Here is a 21,349-nt window from a genome sequence, read left to right as displayed (position 1 = left end):
ATCTTCTGCCATGGGTCCTGGTACTTGAGCCAGTCGGGCGTAGTGCGCATTAGGGTTGCCGCGGTATACCGGTATGACGATATACCACGGTATGATTGTGCACGGTAATCGTACCGTGCACAATCTCGTTTTACCGGTTTTCAGGGGGCGGGGCTACCGGGGGGCGGAGCGACGTAGAAGCAGCGCACGAACAGCGGTGGGTATAAATACTCACTTTCCAGCAGCCAGCTCCGTCCTCCGCGCTGTACCCGGGCTTCATTGTTCTTCCTGTTCTTGTATCTTATTTCCTGAAACAGCGCCCCCTGGGTGCTATTACAAGGAGATGATGCAAGCACAAACAGGAAGTAGAAGGAAGCACAGTACACGCGTGAGGACTTGGCTGCTGACAAGTGAGTATTTGTCCCCTCTCCCTCCCTCCAGCTCTCTGTGCTGGCCAACTAATTCTAGCTACACCTATCCCTGGCTACCCATGCTGCGCCACCTACCACTGGCTACACCCATCCCTGGCTACCCATGCTGCGCCATCTACCACTGGCTACACCTATCCCTGGCTACCCATGCTGCGCCATCTACCACTGGCTACACCTATCCCTGGCTACCCATGCTGCGCCACCTACCACTGGCTACACCTATCCCTGGCTACCCATGCTGCGCCATCTACCACTGGCTACACCTATCCCTGGCTACCTATGCTGCGCCACCTACCACTGGCTACACCTATCCCTCGTTACCCATGCTGCGCCACCTAATTCTGGCTACACCTATCCCTGGCTACCTATGCTGCTACACCTATCCCTGGCTACCTATGCTGCAAGCACCTACCACTGGCTACACCTATCCCTGGCTACCTATGCTGCGAGCACCTACCACTGACTACACCTATCCCTGGCTACCTATGCTGCAGCCACCTACTACTGACTACACCTATCCCTGGCTACCTATGCTGCGGCACCTACCACTGGCTACACCTCCCCCTGGCTACCTATGCTGCGACACCTACCACTGGCTACACCTATACCTGGCTAACTATGCTACGGCACCTGCCACTGGCTACACCTATCCCTGGCTACCTATGCTGCAGCCACCTATTACTGGTGGGTGGGGGAACATTATTTAATGTAAGGGGGTGGGGCCCAGGTCCAAATTGTTTTATACCGTATACCGTAATACCGTCATACCGTGGTATTTTTTTTGACGGTTATCATACCGTGGAATTTCATACCGTTGCAACCCTAGTGCGCATGCACACACTCCGCCGCCGGGAGCGTACTAAACTTGTGCAGCACTATTGGCTGTGGGAGTGGCATGTGGCCGGACAACGCTTACTGGCTGAATTACTGGGACTCATAGCAGAAGATCCAGGTGGTGGAGGACAGCGAGGGACTGATTAGCCTGAAGGGGGCTGGGGGAAGCCCCAGGTATGTATAAAACTTTTCTTTTCATCCGTCTCAGGTACCCTTTAATTCGTAGTCACCAAACCAAAATTTTAACATATCAAATTATTTGATTTAGTGAGCAAAGGAAGTGCATACATTTGCATAAACCAGCATCAGCGCAGAATTATTTCCATCTCATGGATTCCTTTGTACACATCATATATACTGTACAGTCACAATCAGATACGTACAGGTATATCTGACTTTAAAAACACGGGGACTGATTTATTGAAGCAGCATAAGTAACTATTTTTTGATTGGTTTATTTCATTTTTGTGGACAAAGCACAGCTATTACTGTATATATAAATTATTTATGATGACTATTATCTGAGAAATAGAACATTTTATCATATTTTCTATTTAATTGCAGTTTAAATTCATTAGGAGTCGGAGTTGGTGCATTTTCTCCCGTCTCCGACTCCAGGTACCCAAAAATTGCCCCGACTCCACAGCCATGGTATAAAGAATACCTGCTCTCTCTGGACCCCCAAACAGCTGGATTTAGCAGCCTTGCTTTTTAGGGACATAAAGAGATAACTTGCATATTCAGGAGTGATGCATCATGGGAAACCTAAGTTTCTCACTTAAAGCTAAATTATTACAAACACCTTGTTTTAAAAAGGCCAAACTACATTTAAATTTAGATATGAAGAGTCTGGGAAATGGTTGTTAATGCCGCCTAATAAGATCTAGGATCCATGTTAGAATTATCACACTCCCCTATGGAATAATCCCTCTACGCATAATTTTTTAAACTATCCCTGATACCAAGCTCTGGTCAGGAAAAGGGGTGGTTTCCCTGGGGCAAATATTAAGTGCGGGAAGATTACTACCCTTTCCCTCCCTGGCTAGTAAATATCCCTAATACACAACAATTAACATATGTGCAACTCGACTTTCAACAGACACTGGTCTGAGTGTATTAAGTGATTAAGATGCGAATCCTGCATTCAAAACTTTCAAAACTTTTTCTACTGTAATGGTTTGGAGTTATCACATAACTCAGGAGCACTGGCCCTTTCATTGCCATTGCCATCGGCTGGCAAAACAGTTACATGTTGGTGGTGGTTCTTTATCTATAATATATTTCTCCTCTCCCCTTTATTTCCCCTGTCTTCTGATGACATAAGACAGTGCACTTCCTATCCTAGTATAGCCCTCAGTGGGAGTGTCTAAAGACTCTGGGAGGAGGGCGGGTAACGAATACACAATTGGCAAGAGAAGAGAAAAACAGTGAGGGAGGAAATTATGTCAGGATTAAGGTCCGTACACACGCCGTACTGGAGGCAACGACAGGTCCATCGTCACCTCCCACTGGCAGGGCGTTCCAGCGACAGTCCGTGTGTACAGTCTGTCTGCAGACTGATACGGCTGTTTCTGAGCGATCCGCCAGGATTAAGGTCCGTGTGTACGGACCTTAATCCTGACATAATTTCCTCCCTCACTGTTTTTCTCTTCTCTTGCTAATTGTGTATTCGTTACCCGCCCTCCTCCCAGAGTCTTTAGACACTCCCACTGAGGCCTATACTAGGATAGGAAGTGCACTGTCGTTGCCTCCAGTCCGGCGTGTGTACGGTCCTTTAGCTTCATTCAAAAGGTAACCAAGATGGACACTGTCGAGAATAGGATTCTCTGCTTTTCCTTTAAAACATTTACAGGAATCATAACGTGGACAGTGCAATACATCTGTTATGTAAGTAGAACTAGTATTTATCTACTTATATATGCGTTTTTTTTATTTCTAGGTTAGCATGGGTGTCACTTCTTTTTTAAGAGATTTGTATCAACTTTGATCAAAATTCAGAAGACAATGAAATAAAGGACAACTGCTTACCGGCCACTCTGATGGTGAAGTTGCGCAGCGTATCTCCTGAACTCAGCAACGTGCAGCTATAAATCCCAGAGTCATCGTATGAAACGTTGGTGATCTTCAGCAGGTTCTGTCTGGTCTGAGTCCGGTTGCTCGACTTCACCACATTACCATCTTTAAACCATGAGATGGGCAAGGCAGGACTTTCCACACTACAGGACAATTCGATGGTCTCCCCAACTCCAAACATGAGCTCATCCAGAGAAGCCGGCTCTCCTGTGAGGTAATCTGCAAGAGACCGTTTTACATCCGTCAGAACATGTAGCCAATCACAAGCTAGGCTTTGTTAACATTACTGAATGTGACAGTGAATAAAATTGCTTTTTTGTTATTCAAAATATTTATAATTGGTGCTTGCACAAAATCTTGCCATACATTAAAGTATTTAAATCTGGGTATCGGTTATGCCGGCATCTTTACTGCTGACAAGGTGAATCACAACAGGATATGGTTTCTTTTTCCCCCTTATATTTTTGCATCTAGATTTTTATTTTAACCCAAGTGTTATCACAACAAAGGATGCCTGCCTCTGAGCTCCTACCTGCATTCAAGTGCTGTAGCCACTAGCAGTTCCCTGCATCCAAGTTTCCACCTCCATGTGACTGCTGCAGCCACTAAAGAGGGTTGCTGCATCTGAGTCCTTGCTGCTGAAGTAGGTAATTTGAGCGCAAGAAATGGACACTGCCATAGGCACCCATGTTGCAACCGAGCCCAACGTTATTTGCGGTAGAACTAGGTAGCGAAACTAATTGGCACAAACGGCACCAAATGGAAGCACCAACTGCTCTTAGTGGCGGTGGCACTAAATGTTGCGAACTCTGTAGCCAGAGCAATTTGCAGCTATGGACATTCCCGGGGGATACGATTACATCAGCTGCTCTGTTAGCATTAGGTGTGAAGCGACTAGTGTTAGGCGTACAATGGGGGAGGGGGGGAGAGGGGGGGTTAGTGTTAGGTGAGATACAAGACGACACAAAAAAATTTATATTGCGCTTTTCTCCAGGCAGACTCAAAGCACAAGAGCTGCAGCCACTAGGGCAAGCTCTATAGGCAGTAGCAGTTTTACGAAGTCTTGCCCAAGGACTCTTCACTGAATAGGTGTGGGCTTACTGAACAGGAAGAGCCGAGAATCGAACCCAGGTCTCCTGTACACTATCCAGCCACTGTTAAGAAGTTAAAGAGAAATCGCAGCCAGGAATTAAACTTCACCCCAATCAGTGGCCGATACCCCCTTTCCCATGAGAAATATTTTCCTTTTCTGAAATGGAGGGGTCTGTATGGCCGATATTCTGTTGAATCCCTCCCACAGTGTGATGTCGAGACCATGGTCCTAACATCACACTATGAGAGCCTTGCTGCATTGTGGGAAATAACAGCTGTTTCCAACTGACAAAAAAGCAAGCAGCATCTCCTTCTAGTGACATCACCTGCCAGCAGTAAAAATGTCTCCATGGGATAAATGTCAGAATGTAAGTCAGGGAGAGGAAAGAGTTTACAATGAGCAAACACAAACTAAATCATTTATACAAAATTGTAAAAATTAAGCACTTTTTTATTACATTATTTTCACTGGAGTTCCTCTTTAATGTTAGGTATAGATGAAGGGAAGGCTAGTGTAAGAATGGGATATCTTGCGCCCCTTTGTCCTCACGACGCTTTTAAATGTATCACATGCTGCAACCCGACTACTGCAGCAACTACACAATGAGCCACCAGAGATTACTACATGTAGACAGTAAATTTTAATAGAGCACGGGATGGAGTCCTTCTTTAAAAAGCAGCCAGGCATGCACTTGTTCTTTCACCCCGCTTAGTTCTCACTCAGACCTGTCCCTGCCAGACCTCCACTATGAAAGAATTGCTCTCTGAAAAATTCCGGAGAGGTCTCATAGCATTACGCTGGGAGTCAGAAAGGCCTACAGGCGCTGCACCACATGCTTGTCAGCTTAAAAACTCAAATTTGGCGAGCCAGCCGCTTCAAAGCCTCAGTCAAAACACATGCTTCATTTTAATTAACTTTCTTAGTTTGAAAGGAGGGAGGGCTTCCTTTCAACTTATTGTTAATGCAAAACACTAAACACTCCAATTTGCATACATAATTAAATTAATCACTATCAGGATAAAACTAGTAATAATGTGGTTCCACCCCTATGTAATAATTCCACACTCCAATATGCAACCAGGCGGGGCTTTCTTTGAACCAAAGTTCTCTTTTTATTTCTTCATTATAGTCTTTCCAGAAAGCAGATGGTAAGTGTAGACATAAACAAACAGGCCTCCACTTCATAAAACAATGCCTGACACGTGTTTCACGGCCATAAGCCGCTTCCTCAGAGGCACATCAAACAAACATCTGTCAAAACACATAAATATACATATACATACCATTAGAGACCCATGCGAAGATCAGGAAAACTAGCCCAAATACTAAGAAACAGAATATGTATCTTACCGGAATAAAGGCCATAAAAAACATCACCGCGATCTATAATCACAAAAAGTAGGCACTAATAAGAATGTAGTGACATAAAGCACATACATTAAATTTGCTCAGTAAAATGATCTTCCAAAAAACTCCAGGCATAATACCTTAGGGTGGCCATACATGCACTAAATGTGTCCAGAAGAGTAATATGTCATAAACCTCTATCTATACATAGAAAGTGACCAAAAAGTGCTATACCCAAGAAACCACTATATGCCCCCTATCTATATAAGTACATGCATAAATAACATAGAAGCAGTGAAATAGAAGAGTAATACATAGCCTATACCGTAATATAGTTAATGCCAAGGCCCATAAACTAAAGATAGTAAAGATAAAAAAGGTGAAAAAGGGGATAAGGAACGTCAGTATATTAATCCAGGGCATCTTAATCATGTGCCCCATCTCAAATACATCATAGTTCCAGATCCAAAAAGAAAAAGGGTGATAGTATATGAAGAGCTGCATGCAGTATATATAGAGGCTCCTATGGCCAAATCACTGCAACAGCCCATATATAGTGCCCAATGTGAGAGGATAGATACTATCTAATAACCCATAAGCATTTCCCTACACATCATAAGGAAACCGCATAGAAGTGACCTCCAGTGGAAAAAACCAATATAGTGCAATATCAATATGATAGAAAGGTATATTCCCATAGGGATATGAATTACCTGGAGATGATAGATAGATACACCTTCCACGGCGATCTAAATTAGAGCAGGCTACAAAAGACGCCGTCCATAATGTGCCCCAGTGTATAAGAGCCCTGTGTGCCCAATAGAAAATAAGAAGGGGCGGGCTAGTGAAAAGAGTGGCCAATCAAAGAAAAGTACTGAGCGCCATTGAACCCAGTGGAACGCACGCTAATATAGCGTGGTGCACTGGGACGCAGAGTTATACGATAGGAGGATCCGCGCACGCGCGTGCTAAAGACTGCGCACGCAAGACGCGGAAATGCGCCATACATACATTGGTTAGTCAGCGCCTAGCAAGAGTAGATCAAATCTCGCTAGAGATATCGCGAGATTTCTAGAGTTTTACGAGGTCTAAACCCAAATAGCCATAAGTATAGCATAGACGTGCGCCCTGGAATTACAATACGAGCACAGTGTGGCAATAAGGGGAAAACCCATAAGCATATTGCCTCAAGATATATCATGATTTCAACTAAATCACGTATACCATTGTAAATAAAGAATACACTTAGATACTATAGATAAAACTAGATACACACCTAAAAAAGGGGCACCACCAAAAGCAGTGCCACCTAATGGCCATATGGAAAATTATTTTCGATCATAGATTCACAATTAAGAGAGCAAAACTATACAAAAATAGGGCCCGATCCCTAATATACGCATGGTCTGTACAAGATCATTGCATTATTAAGAAAAACTGCTAAAGATACATACGTCATAAGAACATTCTATAACTTACATAATCATTTAAACCAGGTTTTTGGTCAGCAGAAAATTTCCATATCCATCTTGCTTCCAATTGATATAACTTCTTATCAATGTCTCCCCCTCTCATGTTTGAATGTATTCTATCCAAAACTGCAAACCTCACATAACCAGTATTGCCCCCATGTGCTTCAATAAGGTGTTTAGCCACAGCGGATTTTTCACCCTTTTTACCTGCATCATGTATATGTTCATAAATCCTTTCTCTGAATTGTCTTTTAGTCTTCCCTATGTAGAATGCATCACACCTGCACATTGCAATATATATGACGGCCACAGTACTGCAATTGGCATAATGTCGCAATTTAACGACAGTATCTCTAGATTTTATTTCTATCTTTGGCCCTTTATATATATACTGGCAGTATGTACATCCTCCACATCCATAAGTACCCCTGGTCTTACATGGTTCACCCCGATTATGTCCCTGATAATGGCTCTGCATAATGCAGCTCCCTATAGTTCTGGCTCTCCTGAAGACTATCCGGGGATATTTGGGTACCACCCTCCCCAGGATCTTATCTTGCCTTAAGATTGGCCAAAATTTGGTGAGGGCTTGTTTAATAATGGAGTGTTCCCCACAATATGTGGTAATCATTGCTAAAGAGAAATCTTGTGTATCTTGATGTACTGTTCTCTTCTTATTATCATACAGGAGTTTTTTTCTGTCTAAGCCCACTGCTCTATTGTATGCTCGTTTGAGGCTTTTTTTTGAGTACCCTCTTTGTATAAGTCTACATTGAAGTTTTTTGGCCTCTAACTTAAAATCATCAAAATTAGTGCAGTTTCTTTTTAACCTAACATATTGGGAGTATGGGATGCTCTTAATCGTATTATAGGGATGAGCACTGTCAGCTCTTAAAATGGAATTAGTGGCAGTCGGTTTACGATGTAAAGTAGTAGCCAGAGTGCCGTCTGTTTGTTTCATAATTTTCAAGTCCAGAAACTCTAGCATGGTACGACTGTAAGTGTATGTAAATTTTAAATTCCATTCATTTATATTGAGCCAGTTCACAAAATCATGTAGATCATCTACACTCCCCTCCCATACAAAAAAGACGTCATCGATAAATCTGTGCCAGGTGGTAATTAGGTGCATAAGGCTATATCCATCCTCAGAAAGGATTTCCTCCTCCCACCCCCCCAGGTACAGGTTGGCATACGAGGGCGCACAAGTGGTGCCCATCGCTGCCCCCTGCACCTGGAGGTAGTGGGTCCCCCCAAAAACAAAAACGTTATGGGTAAGGAGGAAATGTAACAACTCCACAACCAACAGGTTGATTTCTCTGTGTTCATTACCCATTTTGTTGAGAAACCTCTGAACAATCGCTACTCCTCGTTCATGAGGGATGCTGCTATACAGTGCTTCAACATCCAGCGACACAAGTAGACTGTCTTTAGATATATGCATTTCATCAAGGATAGTTATTAAATGAGAGCTGTCCTTTACATAAGAGGGCAAACTTACGACGTGGGGCATAAGATGAATATCTATAAATTTACTAACATTCTCTGTTAGAGATCCATGGCCGGCTACAATGGGGCGTCCTGGAGGGTCTAAAAGTGATTTATGTACTTTGGGTGTGCAGTAAAAAGTCGGGGTGCACGGGAAATCTACACTGAGGAAATTACAAATTTTTTCATTGATAAGTCCATCATTTTTAGCTTTCCATAGGATGTCATCGAGTTCTTTTTTATATAACTGGATTTTGTCTCCATTGATCTTACGATAGTTATCCTGATTATGCAATAATCTATAACACATTTTCTCATAATCAGTGTTATGCATAATAACTAAATTCCCACCTTTGTCTGAAGGTTTTATGGTAAGATGTTTCATCTCTTTTATTTCACTCAGAGCCCGTTCTTCTAAAGGGTCAAGATTAGGTTTAGCTGTAGATCTCTTGGATTTGGAGATTATCTCTTCCATAACTGTCCCAATGAACATCCCAATACTCTGGCAATTGCTCACATTTGGAAAAAATTTTGATCTAATTTTAAGTTTGGTATAATCTACATTGATGCCTGAAGTGTCCGGATCATTCTCAGCTAGAAGTTCTTCTAAATCAATACATGCCTGAATATCAATATCACTCCAACCTACTGGATATTCTAACTTCTTGTCTTTCCCTAAAGTGGCCCTGAGATATATTTTACGAAGAAACAGCTGTAAATCAACCATTACTGCAAAAAAATCGATTTTATTAGTGGGACAAAAGTTCAAACCTTTTTTCAAAACCTTCATTTGTGATTCTGATAGTACTTCATCAGTCAAATTAATAATTTGCATCTCATCTATAGGGACATATATCTCATCTGTATGGACATTCACATCTCTTAACGCATGAATATCATCAGTATGGGAAGGGACGGTACTACACATCTCATTGTCACCTCCTTCTAGGTCAATTTGGGATAGAAGTTTTCCATTATTACTTTTTTTATGGGTTGTAAATCCCCCATTGTTTCCTCCTGTCCCAAAAAAGATGCTCCCGTCCTGTCTGTTCTCTCCATTCCTTTCCTCTTTTGTGCATGAGTTTTAGGGGCTCTATGCTCAGATCTATTAGATCTGTTACTGGAGACACTAGACCAACTGTTGGTCATAGAGACATTGGGGTTAGCTCCCGTTTGTCCATATCTGTTGGGAGTGCTACCCACAGGCCTGGAGGGTCGCTGTATCTGAGTTTGTCTCCACCTATAGGCCGTCCCGCGATGGAATGCCATTCTGTCCCTATTTAATTTATGCTCCTTCTTAATAACAATTTCTTGGTTCAATTTCTCTATATATTCCCTGATTTCTTTGTCTTTTTGTATAAAAATAGGATCTTCTTTGAAGGCCTGTAGCTTACTACCCAGAACCCCTATTTCAGTGGTAGCTTCTTTTAATCTAGTCTCATAAGTATTTTTCATCATGACCATCATATTAGCCGAACATTCTCTTAAATTTTTTTCCCAGTCCACTTTAAATTCCGGGCTTAGCCCCATGTCATTGGGGAATATTTGTACTCGCATTCCAAATGGATTGATTTTTTCTTCAAGATATATGTTAAAATATACAACATTCCACCATAAATGAGATTTGTTAATAAGCAGCCTTCTCAAATCATGCATCATTTGTACAATATCTCTATGTTCTTTAGTAACATTCTTAGAAGTAGTTCCGGCCTGAGTCTTGGCTACCAAACCAGTCCAAAAGTCAGAATTGTAATCCATCATTACTGTCAAATATAATCAGTATAAATTTACAAACAAGGTGTCTTCCACCTATAATACAATAATCACTATCAGGATAAAACTAGTAATAATGTGGTTCCACCCCTATGTAATAATTCCACACTCCAATATGCAACCAGAAAGCCCCGCCTGGTTGCATATTGGAGTGTGGAATACATAATTAAATTAACTTTCTTTTAAAGCTTGCAGCAAGAAAGAGGGGGAGACAAAATAATCCTCCATGCCACTATCTGACTACAGAGAGCGACAGATTACCCAGCAAGCTCCTGGTGAACCAGAACTCCTAGCAGTGCATAAGGGGCTACAGAGGACCAAAAAGCCCTCTTACTAAAATGTTAAAGTGACACGGAAGTGAAAAAAAACCTTATGACATAATGAATTGTATGTCAGGAAAATAGCACTGCTCTCTAACTAAATTAGCCAGAGAGCTCAGAGAAGCTCTTTTGAATAGATAACAAGTGACGTTTCTTAACTCTTCCTGTACTGGAAACAATATGAGACTCTTACCTTTGCTACGAAGGTTCTATTCCTTAGCTGTACTACACCTACAATTCATTTTATCAAAAGTTTATTTTCACTTCAGATTCCCTTTAAGCAAAACAAAGTTTGCGTTCTAAAACAGAAGGTATTTGCGATAATTCAGGTTTGAGTGAGCACATGCTGTCTCCCACAATGCATCACTGCACAATTAACAAGCTGACACATCATTGCATTCCAGCAGTTCATTGTGGCTAGCTTACAGGGACAACAATGGGTGATTTGCATATCCAGCAGTGATGCATCGTGGGAGACTTCATATGCTCGCTTAAACCTGAATTATAGCAAATGCCTTCTGTTTGAAGAAGGCAAACTTTGGTGAGAGGGTGAGACAGTGAGAGTGAGTGAGAGAGCGTGAGAGTGAGAGAGTGTGTGAGAGTGAGAGAGTGAGTGTGAGAGTGCGAGAGAGCGAGAGAGCGAGAGAGAGAGAGAGCGAGAGAGAGAGAGAGTGTGAGAGAGTGAGTGTGAGTGAGCGAGAGAGTGAGAGAGAGTGTGAGTGAGAGAGTGTGTGAGAGTGAGAGAGTGTGTGAGAGTGAGAGAGTGAGTGTGAGAGAGTGAGAGAGCGAGAGAGAGAGAGAGAGAGAGTGAGTGTGAGTGTGAGTGAGCGAGTGAGAGAGAGTGTGAGAGAGTGAGTGTGAGTGAGAGAGAGTGAGAGTGAGAGAGCGAGAGAGTGAGAGAGAGTGAGTGTGAGTGAGAGAGAGTGAGAGTGAGAGAGCGAGAGAGTGAGAGAGAGTGTGAGTGTGAGAGAGAGTGTGAGAGAGAGTGTGAGAGAGAGTGTGAGAGAGAGTGTGAGAGAAGAATTGATGAGATAACTGGACCCGTTTTTCCATTTTTTTCCCTCCAGGTCATGCACACAAGGCCCGAGCTGCTTATTTTAGCTACATTTCTGACCTTGGCATTAAAATGAGCGCAAAGGCAATTTGAAAACTCAAAATAAACAGCAAGCAGCAAAAAAAGAAAAAAAAAACGCACGCAAGATTTATACTCTGGCTCCTGCTTCCCGTCAACGGCTTCTGTCAGGACGCGATATTTAGACAATTCTTCCCCCTGCAAACCTGGCCAGAAGGCCTTGTCAGCATAACACCCCTTAGGATCAGCCTTGTCAGGATAATTATACGGGTGATAAACAGTTTTTCACCGCTAAATGCCCAATTTTCATTTCATCCTGACAAGAAAAAAATGAAGTGCGAGAGCCAAGAGTGCTCTGAACATCGAGAAAGAATTCTAAACCTCATCTCAATCTCTGTAGCTCAGAACAAAACAGGGCTCTGACGGCCACAGGTACCGGGAAATAAAAGGACCACTGTCCTTGAAATGTAAAATATATGTAAACATATACAGATAAGTAGTAGGTTTCTTCCAGAGTAAAATGAGCCATAAATTACTTTTTTCCTATGTTGCTGTCACTTACAGTAGGTAGTAGAAATGTGACAGAACCGACAGGTTTTGGACTAGGCAATCTTCTCATGGGGAGTTATCAGGGTTTTCTTTATTTTCAAATGCACTTAGGGCCTTTTTTACACTTATTGCATTGGTATGCATTAGTACACACTGGTATGTGGTTTTTCCATTGCAATCCATTGTGAAAAAGATGGCAGTTAAAGGAGAACTGTAGTGAGAGGGATATGGAGGCTGCCATATTTATTTCCTTTTAAGCAATACCAGTTGCCTGGCAGCCCTGATGGTCTATTTGCCTAAAGAAGTGTCTGAATCACACCAGAAACAAGCATGCAGCTAATCTTGTCATATCTGTCTAAATTTGTCAGAAACACCTGATCTGCTGCATGCTTGTTCAGGGCCTATGGCTGAAAGTATTAGAGGCAGAGGAATAGCTGAATAGCCAGGCAACTGGTATTGCTTAAAAGGAAATACATATGGCAGCCTCCATATACCTCTCACTACAGTTCTCCTTTAAATCGCGTGTAGTGGGAACTGTGTCATAGGGAAACATGGGCATTACTTTGAAAATCAGTTTTCTTTCAGTTATAACAGAGCAACTGATTGAAGAAAACCTGAACTGAAAATAAAAAGTCAAAATAACCACACACAGGTCATACTTAAGGTGCATACACACGTCAGATAAAAGTCTTTGGAAAATGAAAGATCACAGACCAATTTTACCCCCTTCCATGTAGTATGAGAGCCATACCTACACAGTCTATTCTATGGAGCTGAACTCCCCATCAGATGAAAATCTTTGCAAGATGCTGAACACAAAGATGCTGTACAGACACAAAAGATCAGTATCTGCAAAAGATCTGTTCCTGCAAAATACATTCATAGTCTATGATATCTGCAGATCCCATACACACCTTGTTTAATGGACATTCATCTGCAGATCAGACAATTATCTGCCGATCTGAAGATCCAACCTGGTGGATCTGATCTACAGATAATTGTCTGTTAAACAAGGTGTGTATGAGATCTGCAGATATCATAGACTATGAATGCGTTTTGCAGGAATGGATCTTTTGCAGATACTGATCTGTTGCATGTGTACAGCGGTCTTTGTGTGCAGCATCTTGCAAAGATTTTCTATCTGATGTGGAGTTCAGCTCCATAGAATAGACTGTGTAGGTATGGCTCTCATACTACATGAAAGGGGGTAAAATTGGTCTGTGATCTTTCATTTTCCAAAGACTTATCTGACGTGTGTACCCACCTTTACATCCTGTGTAGTTTACACCTCAATCGCTTTCTCCTCTCCTGCGTCCTGTTTGTCCACTGTGATCAATGGAATTCTCCGTCCTCCATTTTAAAAATGGACATTACCCCATAACAGCATCCTGATCAGCACCCTGTTAAACTGTAATATCACCCGCTTAAGCCATAGGGAAACATGGACATTACCTTGCACATTCAGTTGTAACTGACAGCTGCTGATATATAACTGACAGAAATTGGTATATTTCAGTTCTGACAAAATATTGTCAGAACTTGATGGGATCACTGTAAGAAGAAAATGGTGAGCTTCTGAGAGGCACTGACAGTTAGGTTAGTATGTAATATTCATTTGCAGCTACGCCATGTGTTTATTTTAAATAATTTTACTCGCTTCAGGTTCTCTTTAAGTGTAGGGCCCTTAGAGAATACTAGTTGCTCAGTCAACTGCCAGTATAGTGTCCAGCGAGCAGTGAGGCTGGCCAGCATCTTTGTATAAATCCTTTTTAGGGAATGTCTTTATAAAGAATAAAAGCTATGCTAAGAATCCCCTATGGAGAGATGGGCTAGTCCAAAACCTGTCAGTATTGTCAGATTTCTACTACTTACTGTAAGTGACAACAACATAGGAGAAATGTCATTTATGGCTCATTTTACTCGGGAGGAAACTTACTTCTTAGTTGTATGTGTTTACATATATTTTACATTTTATTTTAAGATTTTCGCGACAGTGGTCCTTTAACGACAAGGGTTGCCACGATGGCCTGCAGGAGGGTCGTCACTGTGGCGGACGCACACGGCGGCGAGCTCTGGGAAAGCGGGTAATGAGGAAGATTAGCCGGAGACAAAGCAGCAGTCCGTTCTATGGTGATTGAAGCGGCTGTTCTCAGATGAGAAGGAGCGAGTTGTTGCTGGGAGTTGTTCCCACTTTCCACATCATGACCTGTATATCTTCCAGCATAAACCAGAGGAGCCCTCTGAAGTTGCTGAAAACATTAAATTACGCTGAAATAGCTGATGCATTTCTTTTCTGAAACTGGGCTTCATTTAGCTCCGGTAAGAGCCAGAAATGGAGGGGACTGTATGGGAGACACTATCAAACAGAGCTGGATCATCCACAAGGCAAACCTAGGCAACTGCCTGGGGCCTGGAGGGAGTCTAGGGGCCCAGAGGACGCTAGTAGGGATGGCCAGAAATGCCCATTTCCAATTCCATGGAAATTCCAATTTTCCATTCTTCCCCATTTCTGGTTTTCAAGGAGTATTTTATCAGTCTTTATTGCAAAAAAATAAATAAATATGAGATTGATCCAAAAAGAAACTTTGCAGAAGAGTTCTGCAATCTCTGATTGGTTCAATGCTTCCAAGTTCTGTGATTGGGTTAAAATTACAGAGTTGCGGTAAATCAGATTTACGTGGAATTCCGATCAGAAATCCAAATTTCCGATTGGAAATTCGGAAATTTCAATTCCGCAAAATTCGAATGAGCATCTCTAAAAACTAGCCCCTACAAAATCTTACAAAAAAACAAACAGGTGACTATCAGGCTAGGCAAAAACTGCTATCTTCCCTAAGGTCACATTTCCTCCTTTTCTGACACTAAGTGAAAGTGAAACATGATCTTATAAGAAAAAGTCTCTGATTGGTTGGTCATGATCATATGTCACTAATGACTTTGACCAAGGGGGTGTGGCTTCAGTTATGGATATGGACGGTGGGTGGGGGTTCCAGCTTTCTACTTTCTCTGTAGGCTAAAGGTACATACACTGCCAGACACAGTAGTGTGAAATGAACGATCGTCCCATCAATCATAGTAGAAGACTGCAAACAAAATTCTAACCAATAGGATTGTCAAACGATGCAGGATCATTTAAAAGTGATACTTCATGTTGGTCGATCAAAATGACCGAGCACCATTGTGGATTGTTCCTTTCAGGGCTGTGGAGACGATACAAAAATCATCCGACTCCAACACCTCAGTTTATTGAAACCACCGACTGCAACTCCGACTCCGGGTACCCAAAATTGCTCCATCTCAGACTCTTCAACTCCACCTGCACAGCCCTGGTTCCTTTATGGCAACATTTAATGCTTAGCATTTTCAAATGATATCTGAAGGATGAATAATTCATTTTAAACGGGTTTTCCTCCTCATGAGTACGAGGCTTATGCTGGGTACACACAATGGCGTCAATTCACCAGAGGTTACCAACCTATTTATCTCTTGGGAGGTAATTTACCTCCTGTGATATCTCCAAATAGCAATTCTTCAGAAGTATAGGGGAAAATATCGACAGAGAGAAATGCAAGAGATAAATGTGAGATAAGTATGAGATAAATAAGTGATAGTTAGTAGTTAGTTTTTCTCCAAATCACAATTCACCAGGGAAGAAAGGGGGTGTGGCCATTCGTTATTTTTTTCATCTCTTTATCCCCTGAATGAACCTGGAGATATCGTGGTTTTCACACAGCAGCTGCTGCTGTGGAAGATGGAGCCTTTTGAGCTTACTCTGTTAGGCCTGGTGCACACCAAAAACCGCTAGCAAAACCGCAAAATGCTAGCAGATTTTGAAACGCTTTTTATTATTTTTCTGTAGCGTTTCAGCTAGCATTTTGCGGTTTTGTGAAGCGTTTTTGGTGTAGTAGATTTCATGTATTGTTACAGTAAAGCTGTTACTGAACAGCTACTGTAACAAAAACCGCCTGGCAAACCGCTCTGAAGTGCCGTTTTTCAGAGCGGTTTGCGTTTTTCCTATACTTAACATTGAGGCAGAAACGCCTCCGCAATCCAAAATCTGCAGCAGCCCGGGAGTATGCGTTTCTGCAAAACGCCTCCCGCTCTAGTGTGCACCAGCCCATTGAAATACATTACCCAAGCGTATTCGCAGCCGCAAATGGATCGCAAAACGCAGCCGAACCGCTCTGGTGTGCACTAGGCCTTAGAGCTTGCTTCTATTATAAGGAGACGAAGGCACAGGAGGAGGGTCTGTTTAATTGCCCCTTGTATTTTTCGTGAGAGAACAGTTCTTTATAATGTTACTGAGACAGAGGTGGTGAAGAAGTTCAGACTCACTCGTGATATGATTTATGATATGATCTGGCAGTAAAAGGCGGGAATACTCTGGTCACGTAGTGGTAAAACTCCGCCTCCTACCCACAATGGCGTCAATTCACCAGAGGTTACCAACCTATTTATCTCTTGGGAGGTAATTTACCTCCTGTGATATCTCCAAATAGCAATTCTCCAGAAGTATAGGGGAAAATATCGACAGAGAGAAATGCAAGAGATAAATGTGAGATAAGTATGAGATAAATAAGTGATAGTTAGTAGTTAGTTTTTCTCCAAATCCCAATTCACCAGGGAAGAAAGGGGGTGTGGCCATTCGTTATTTTTTCATCTTTTTATCCCCTGAATGAACCTGGAGATATCGTGGTTTTCACACAGCAGCTGCTGCTGTTAAAGATGGAGCCTTTTGAGCTTACTCTGTTAGGCCTGGTGCACACCAAAAACCGCTAGCAGATCCGCAAAATGCTAGCAGATTTTGAAACGCTTTTTCTTATTTTTCTGTAGCGTTTCAGCGAGCATTTTGCGGTTTTGTGAAGCGTTTTTGGTGTAGTAGATTTCATGTATTGTTACAGTAAAGCTGTTACTGAACAGCTACTGTAACAAAAACCGCCTGGCAAACCGTTGTGAAGTGCCGTTTTTAAGAGCGGTTTGCGTTTTTCCTATACTTAACATTGAGGCAGAAACGCCTCCGCAATCCAAAATCTGCAGCAGCCCAGGAGTATGCGTTTCTGCAAAACGCCTCCCGCTCTGGTGTGCACCAGCCCATTGAAATACATTACCCAAGCGTATCCGCAGCCACAAGCGGATCGCAAAACGCAGCCAAACCGCTCTGGTGTGCACTAGGCCTTAGAGCTTGCTTCTATTATGAGGAGACGAAGGCGCAGGAGGAGGGTCTGTTTAATCGCCCCTCGTATTTTTCGTGAGAGAACATTTCTTGATAATTTTACTGAGACAGAGGTGGTGAAGAAGTTCAGACTCACTCGTGATATGATTTATGATATGATCCGGCAGTGAAGGCGGGAATTCTCTGGTCAGGTAGTGGTAAAACTCCCCCTCCTACCCACAATGCTTCATTTTCAAGCTTACAGAGAGGAAAAGTATCCCATGTAAATCATTAATACCGATTACCTAACTCTCTGCTTTCTCACACTTTCCTCATGCATATCTCTCCATTATCCCCTGCTATCGAACACTTTTCTCTCTGTCCTCTCACACTGGTGAATTGACTCCAGAGTGTTAAAATACCTCATGAGATAAACTACCTACCTTTTTTCTCTTAGTAAATCCTCTCTGGTGAATTGACGCCAATGCTTCACTTTCAAGATTACAGAGAGGAAAAGAATCCCATGTAAATCATTAATACCGATTACCTAACTCTCTGCTTTCTCACACTTTCCTCATGCATATCTCTCCATTATCCCCTGCTATCAAACACTTTTCTCTCTGTCCTCTCACACTGGTGAATTGACTCCAGAGTGTTAAAATACCTTATGAGATAAACTACCTACCTTTTTTCTCTTAGTAAATCCTCTCTGGTGAATTGACGCCAATGGCCTCAATTCACTAAACTTATCTCCTGTCTTTATTAGCTCTTCTAGAGTTGTTACCATGGTGATAAGGCATGTAGTATTCAGGAAACATTTTACCTCAGGCAAGCCTAAAGTTAACTCTTCTGTCTTTAAATTAACTCTCCAATCATTAAAATAACTCCAGAGTTAAAGACAGGCTGTTAATTAGCTGCATGTGAAAATAACTACAGAGGAGGTAAATTAACTACAGAGGAGGTAAATTAACTACAGAGGAGGTAAATTAACTACAGAGGAGGTAAATTAACTACAGAGGAGGTAAATTAACTACAGAGGAGGTAAATTAACTACAGAGGAGGTAAATTAACTACAGAGGAGGTAAATTAACTACAGAGGAGGTAAATTAACTACAGAGGAGGTAAATTGACTACAGAAGAGGTAAATTGACTACAGAAGAGGTAAATTGACTACAGAGGAGGTAAATTGACTACAGAGGAGGTAAATTGACTACAGAGGAGGTAAATTGACTACAGAGGAGGTAAATTGACTACAGAGGAGGTAAATTAACTACAGGAGAGGTAACTTAAGGAATCAAGAGGTAAGATAACTCTCTCACGTGTGGAGGTAAGTTTTCTCTTGCCTTATTATCTCTAGCGTGATCTTAGTGAATTGAGGCCTATGAGGATTTTCCGGCAGATTTACTGTAAGATTCATTATTTCCAAAATGTCCGATCTGAGTTTTCGATTTGCAACAGAAGTGAATGGAAAATTGATGGTAAAAATCAACCCGGCAATCAGATTGGATGTATTTGAAATAATCGATCTGACAGTAAATCTGCCAGAAAATCTCAATGTGTGTACCTAGCATTAGACAAGGAAAGAGAACACTCAGGGCTATTTTCCCTAAACGTTTAGCAGGGCAGCCAGGCAATCTGCATTCTTTAAAACTAATAAATATGGCAGCTTCCATATCCCTCTCTGGTCACTTTAAAGGGAACCTAAACTGAGAGGGATATGGATTTTTCACTTTAAAATAATACCAGTTGCCTGACTCTCCTGCTGATCCTGTGTCTCTGAGGGCCAGTTTCCACTTGTTGCCGCACGCGTCAGCAAGACGTTCGGCGGCAGTCCCGGGTGTGCAGGATCGCAGGTGAATCCCAGAAGCCCGGCCACGCACGGCTATGGGATTCGCAGCCTCCCGCGCAAAATCTGTGGCCAGTGCCGGCCAAATCACTAGGGTAAGCGATTCGGCCGGCGGCAGCATAGTTTCCTATGGCAGGGTTTCCCCGCGCGATTAGCTTGTGGGGAAACTCTGCATATTCGGAGCGGTTTCCATTCCAGTGGAAACAGCCATTAATACTTTCAGCCACATCCCCTGAACAAGAGCCATGGCCAACAAAGACAAATCACAAGCTCCACACCAGTGGCATGGCTAAAAAAAAAATATGGCCCCCAAAGCAAGTTTTACCTGTGCACATCCCCCCCCCCCCCCCCAAGCACTCTGTACATAACTTATATGGGGCAATTAAAACTTGCCAATGGCAACCACAGTGTCAGAGGTGCAAAAAGGGAATGGGGAGCAGTTTGTTAATGATTACTACTAATAAAAGCACTTATAGAAGTGATTATTATTAGCATAAGACAAATATAGAGCTAATGCTGCGGTTGAGGGAGGGCCCCTCTGGCCCAAGGGCCCCGGTGCATTTGCAACCTCTGCACCCCCTATTGCTACGCCACTGCCACACACACAGCAATCACATTTCAGCTTGCAGAAGAAAAACGAAAGTTACAATGAAAGTTTAGCAATAGTAGATCGTATTGAATAAGTATAAATAATAATAATAAAAAATAATAATAGTCAGCTGAACAATTTGGGTACGTTTCCTCATCTTTAGAAAGACTCTGCCGGTAAGATTTAGTACAGGATGGCCATCCTGCAGGCTCTACTGTAAGTTTTGTAACTGGCTGGCTGCTTAGTAACAGGCTCATCAGACAGGTACATTGCTAAGTATTTCAGTCAGCTGTTCCCCTCCGGGCAGTGAGAGGGTCAAGCGGAGGCAGGTGGAACAGCAGCTGGGCCTGAGCTCCAGGCCCCCAGGCAGCACATCAGTCACACTGTGACATCTCTGTTCAAACCGGACACTAGGCGTGGAGGGCGGGGCTTCTGCCCCCAGCATCAAAGCCTGCCTCATTATCCAGAGATTAAACCATGCAGCGTGCAGCCATTGAGATGCCCGTTTATGAAGTCATAGGCCACGTTCACGTACTAAAATAGATGCAGTGTTACCAATCGTTACACATTGCCTCTGCGCTGCAGGTGAGACACGCTGGGTCATTTTATATCAGCTTGCTTTGGTGAAAGTGACTACAAAAGACACCGATAAAGCTGTGAGCTCTAGGGCAGCGGATTAAGGCCTTTTTTCCACGGGCAGTTGAACTGTGTGCTCAGCAGCAAGCAGTTACTAGTTGCCAGGCAGCAGCGAGCAGTTGCCAGGCAGCAGCGAGCAGTTGCCAGGCAGCAGCGAGCAGTTGCCAGGCAGCAGCGAGCAGTTGCCAGGCAGCAGCGAGCAGTTGCCAGGCAGCAGCGAGCAGTTGCCAGGCAGCAGCGAGCAGTTGCGAGAGTTTGAGAGGAATTTCACTGCATATCAACTGCCCGTGGGAAAGAGTCCTAATGCTGGGTACACTCACAATGCTTTTTTCCGCTCGATTTCCCGCTCGTTTCTCTTTTATCAATTTTCTTTCACTTCTATGAAAAATTGAGCGGTAAAACGATATAAAGTACTATCGGACATGACAAAAATTATCAAGCAGAACGAAAAAGATGTAACGTGTGTACCTAGCATTAAACAGACTTTACATCATCCCTTCTTTATGCACATCTGTATTTGGAGTCACATAATGGTGTACAGTAGAATCCCTTTATAGTAAACTCCAAAAGGGATCGGGGAAAGTGGTTTACAATATCAGAAGTTTACTTTATCAGAAATGGTCACAATTAAGCACATAACGTATACTATAGTACTGGATCCTCATTCAGTCAATAATTGGGAGTTATTTTTTCTT

General features: G+C 42.6%; 1 protein-coding gene across 6 annotated transcripts in view; it reads right to left on the bottom strand.

The window, feature by feature from the left end:
• The window catches only part of FGFR3 (fibroblast growth factor receptor 3), a 173,072-nt gene that overhangs the window by 92,151 nt on the left and 59,572 nt on the right, over positions 1-21,349 (bottom strand). For all 6 annotated transcript variants that reach the window (XM_068275813.1, XM_068275830.1, XM_068275839.1 and 3 more), the window contains one exon: positions 3,273-3,536. In XM_068275813.1, coding sequence (XP_068131914.1) covers positions 3,273-3,536 — 264 coding nt within the window. The remainder of the gene's footprint in view (positions 1-3,272; positions 3,537-21,349) is intronic.

The sequence above is a fragment of the Hyperolius riggenbachi genome, chromosome 1 (genome assembly GCF_040937935.1).
Source record: "Hyperolius riggenbachi isolate aHypRig1 chromosome 1, aHypRig1.pri, whole genome shotgun sequence".
Lineage (NCBI taxonomy): Eukaryota > Metazoa > Chordata > Amphibia > Anura > Hyperoliidae > Hyperolius > Hyperolius riggenbachi.
This window is presented reverse-complemented; position numbering and strand designations above follow the sequence as displayed.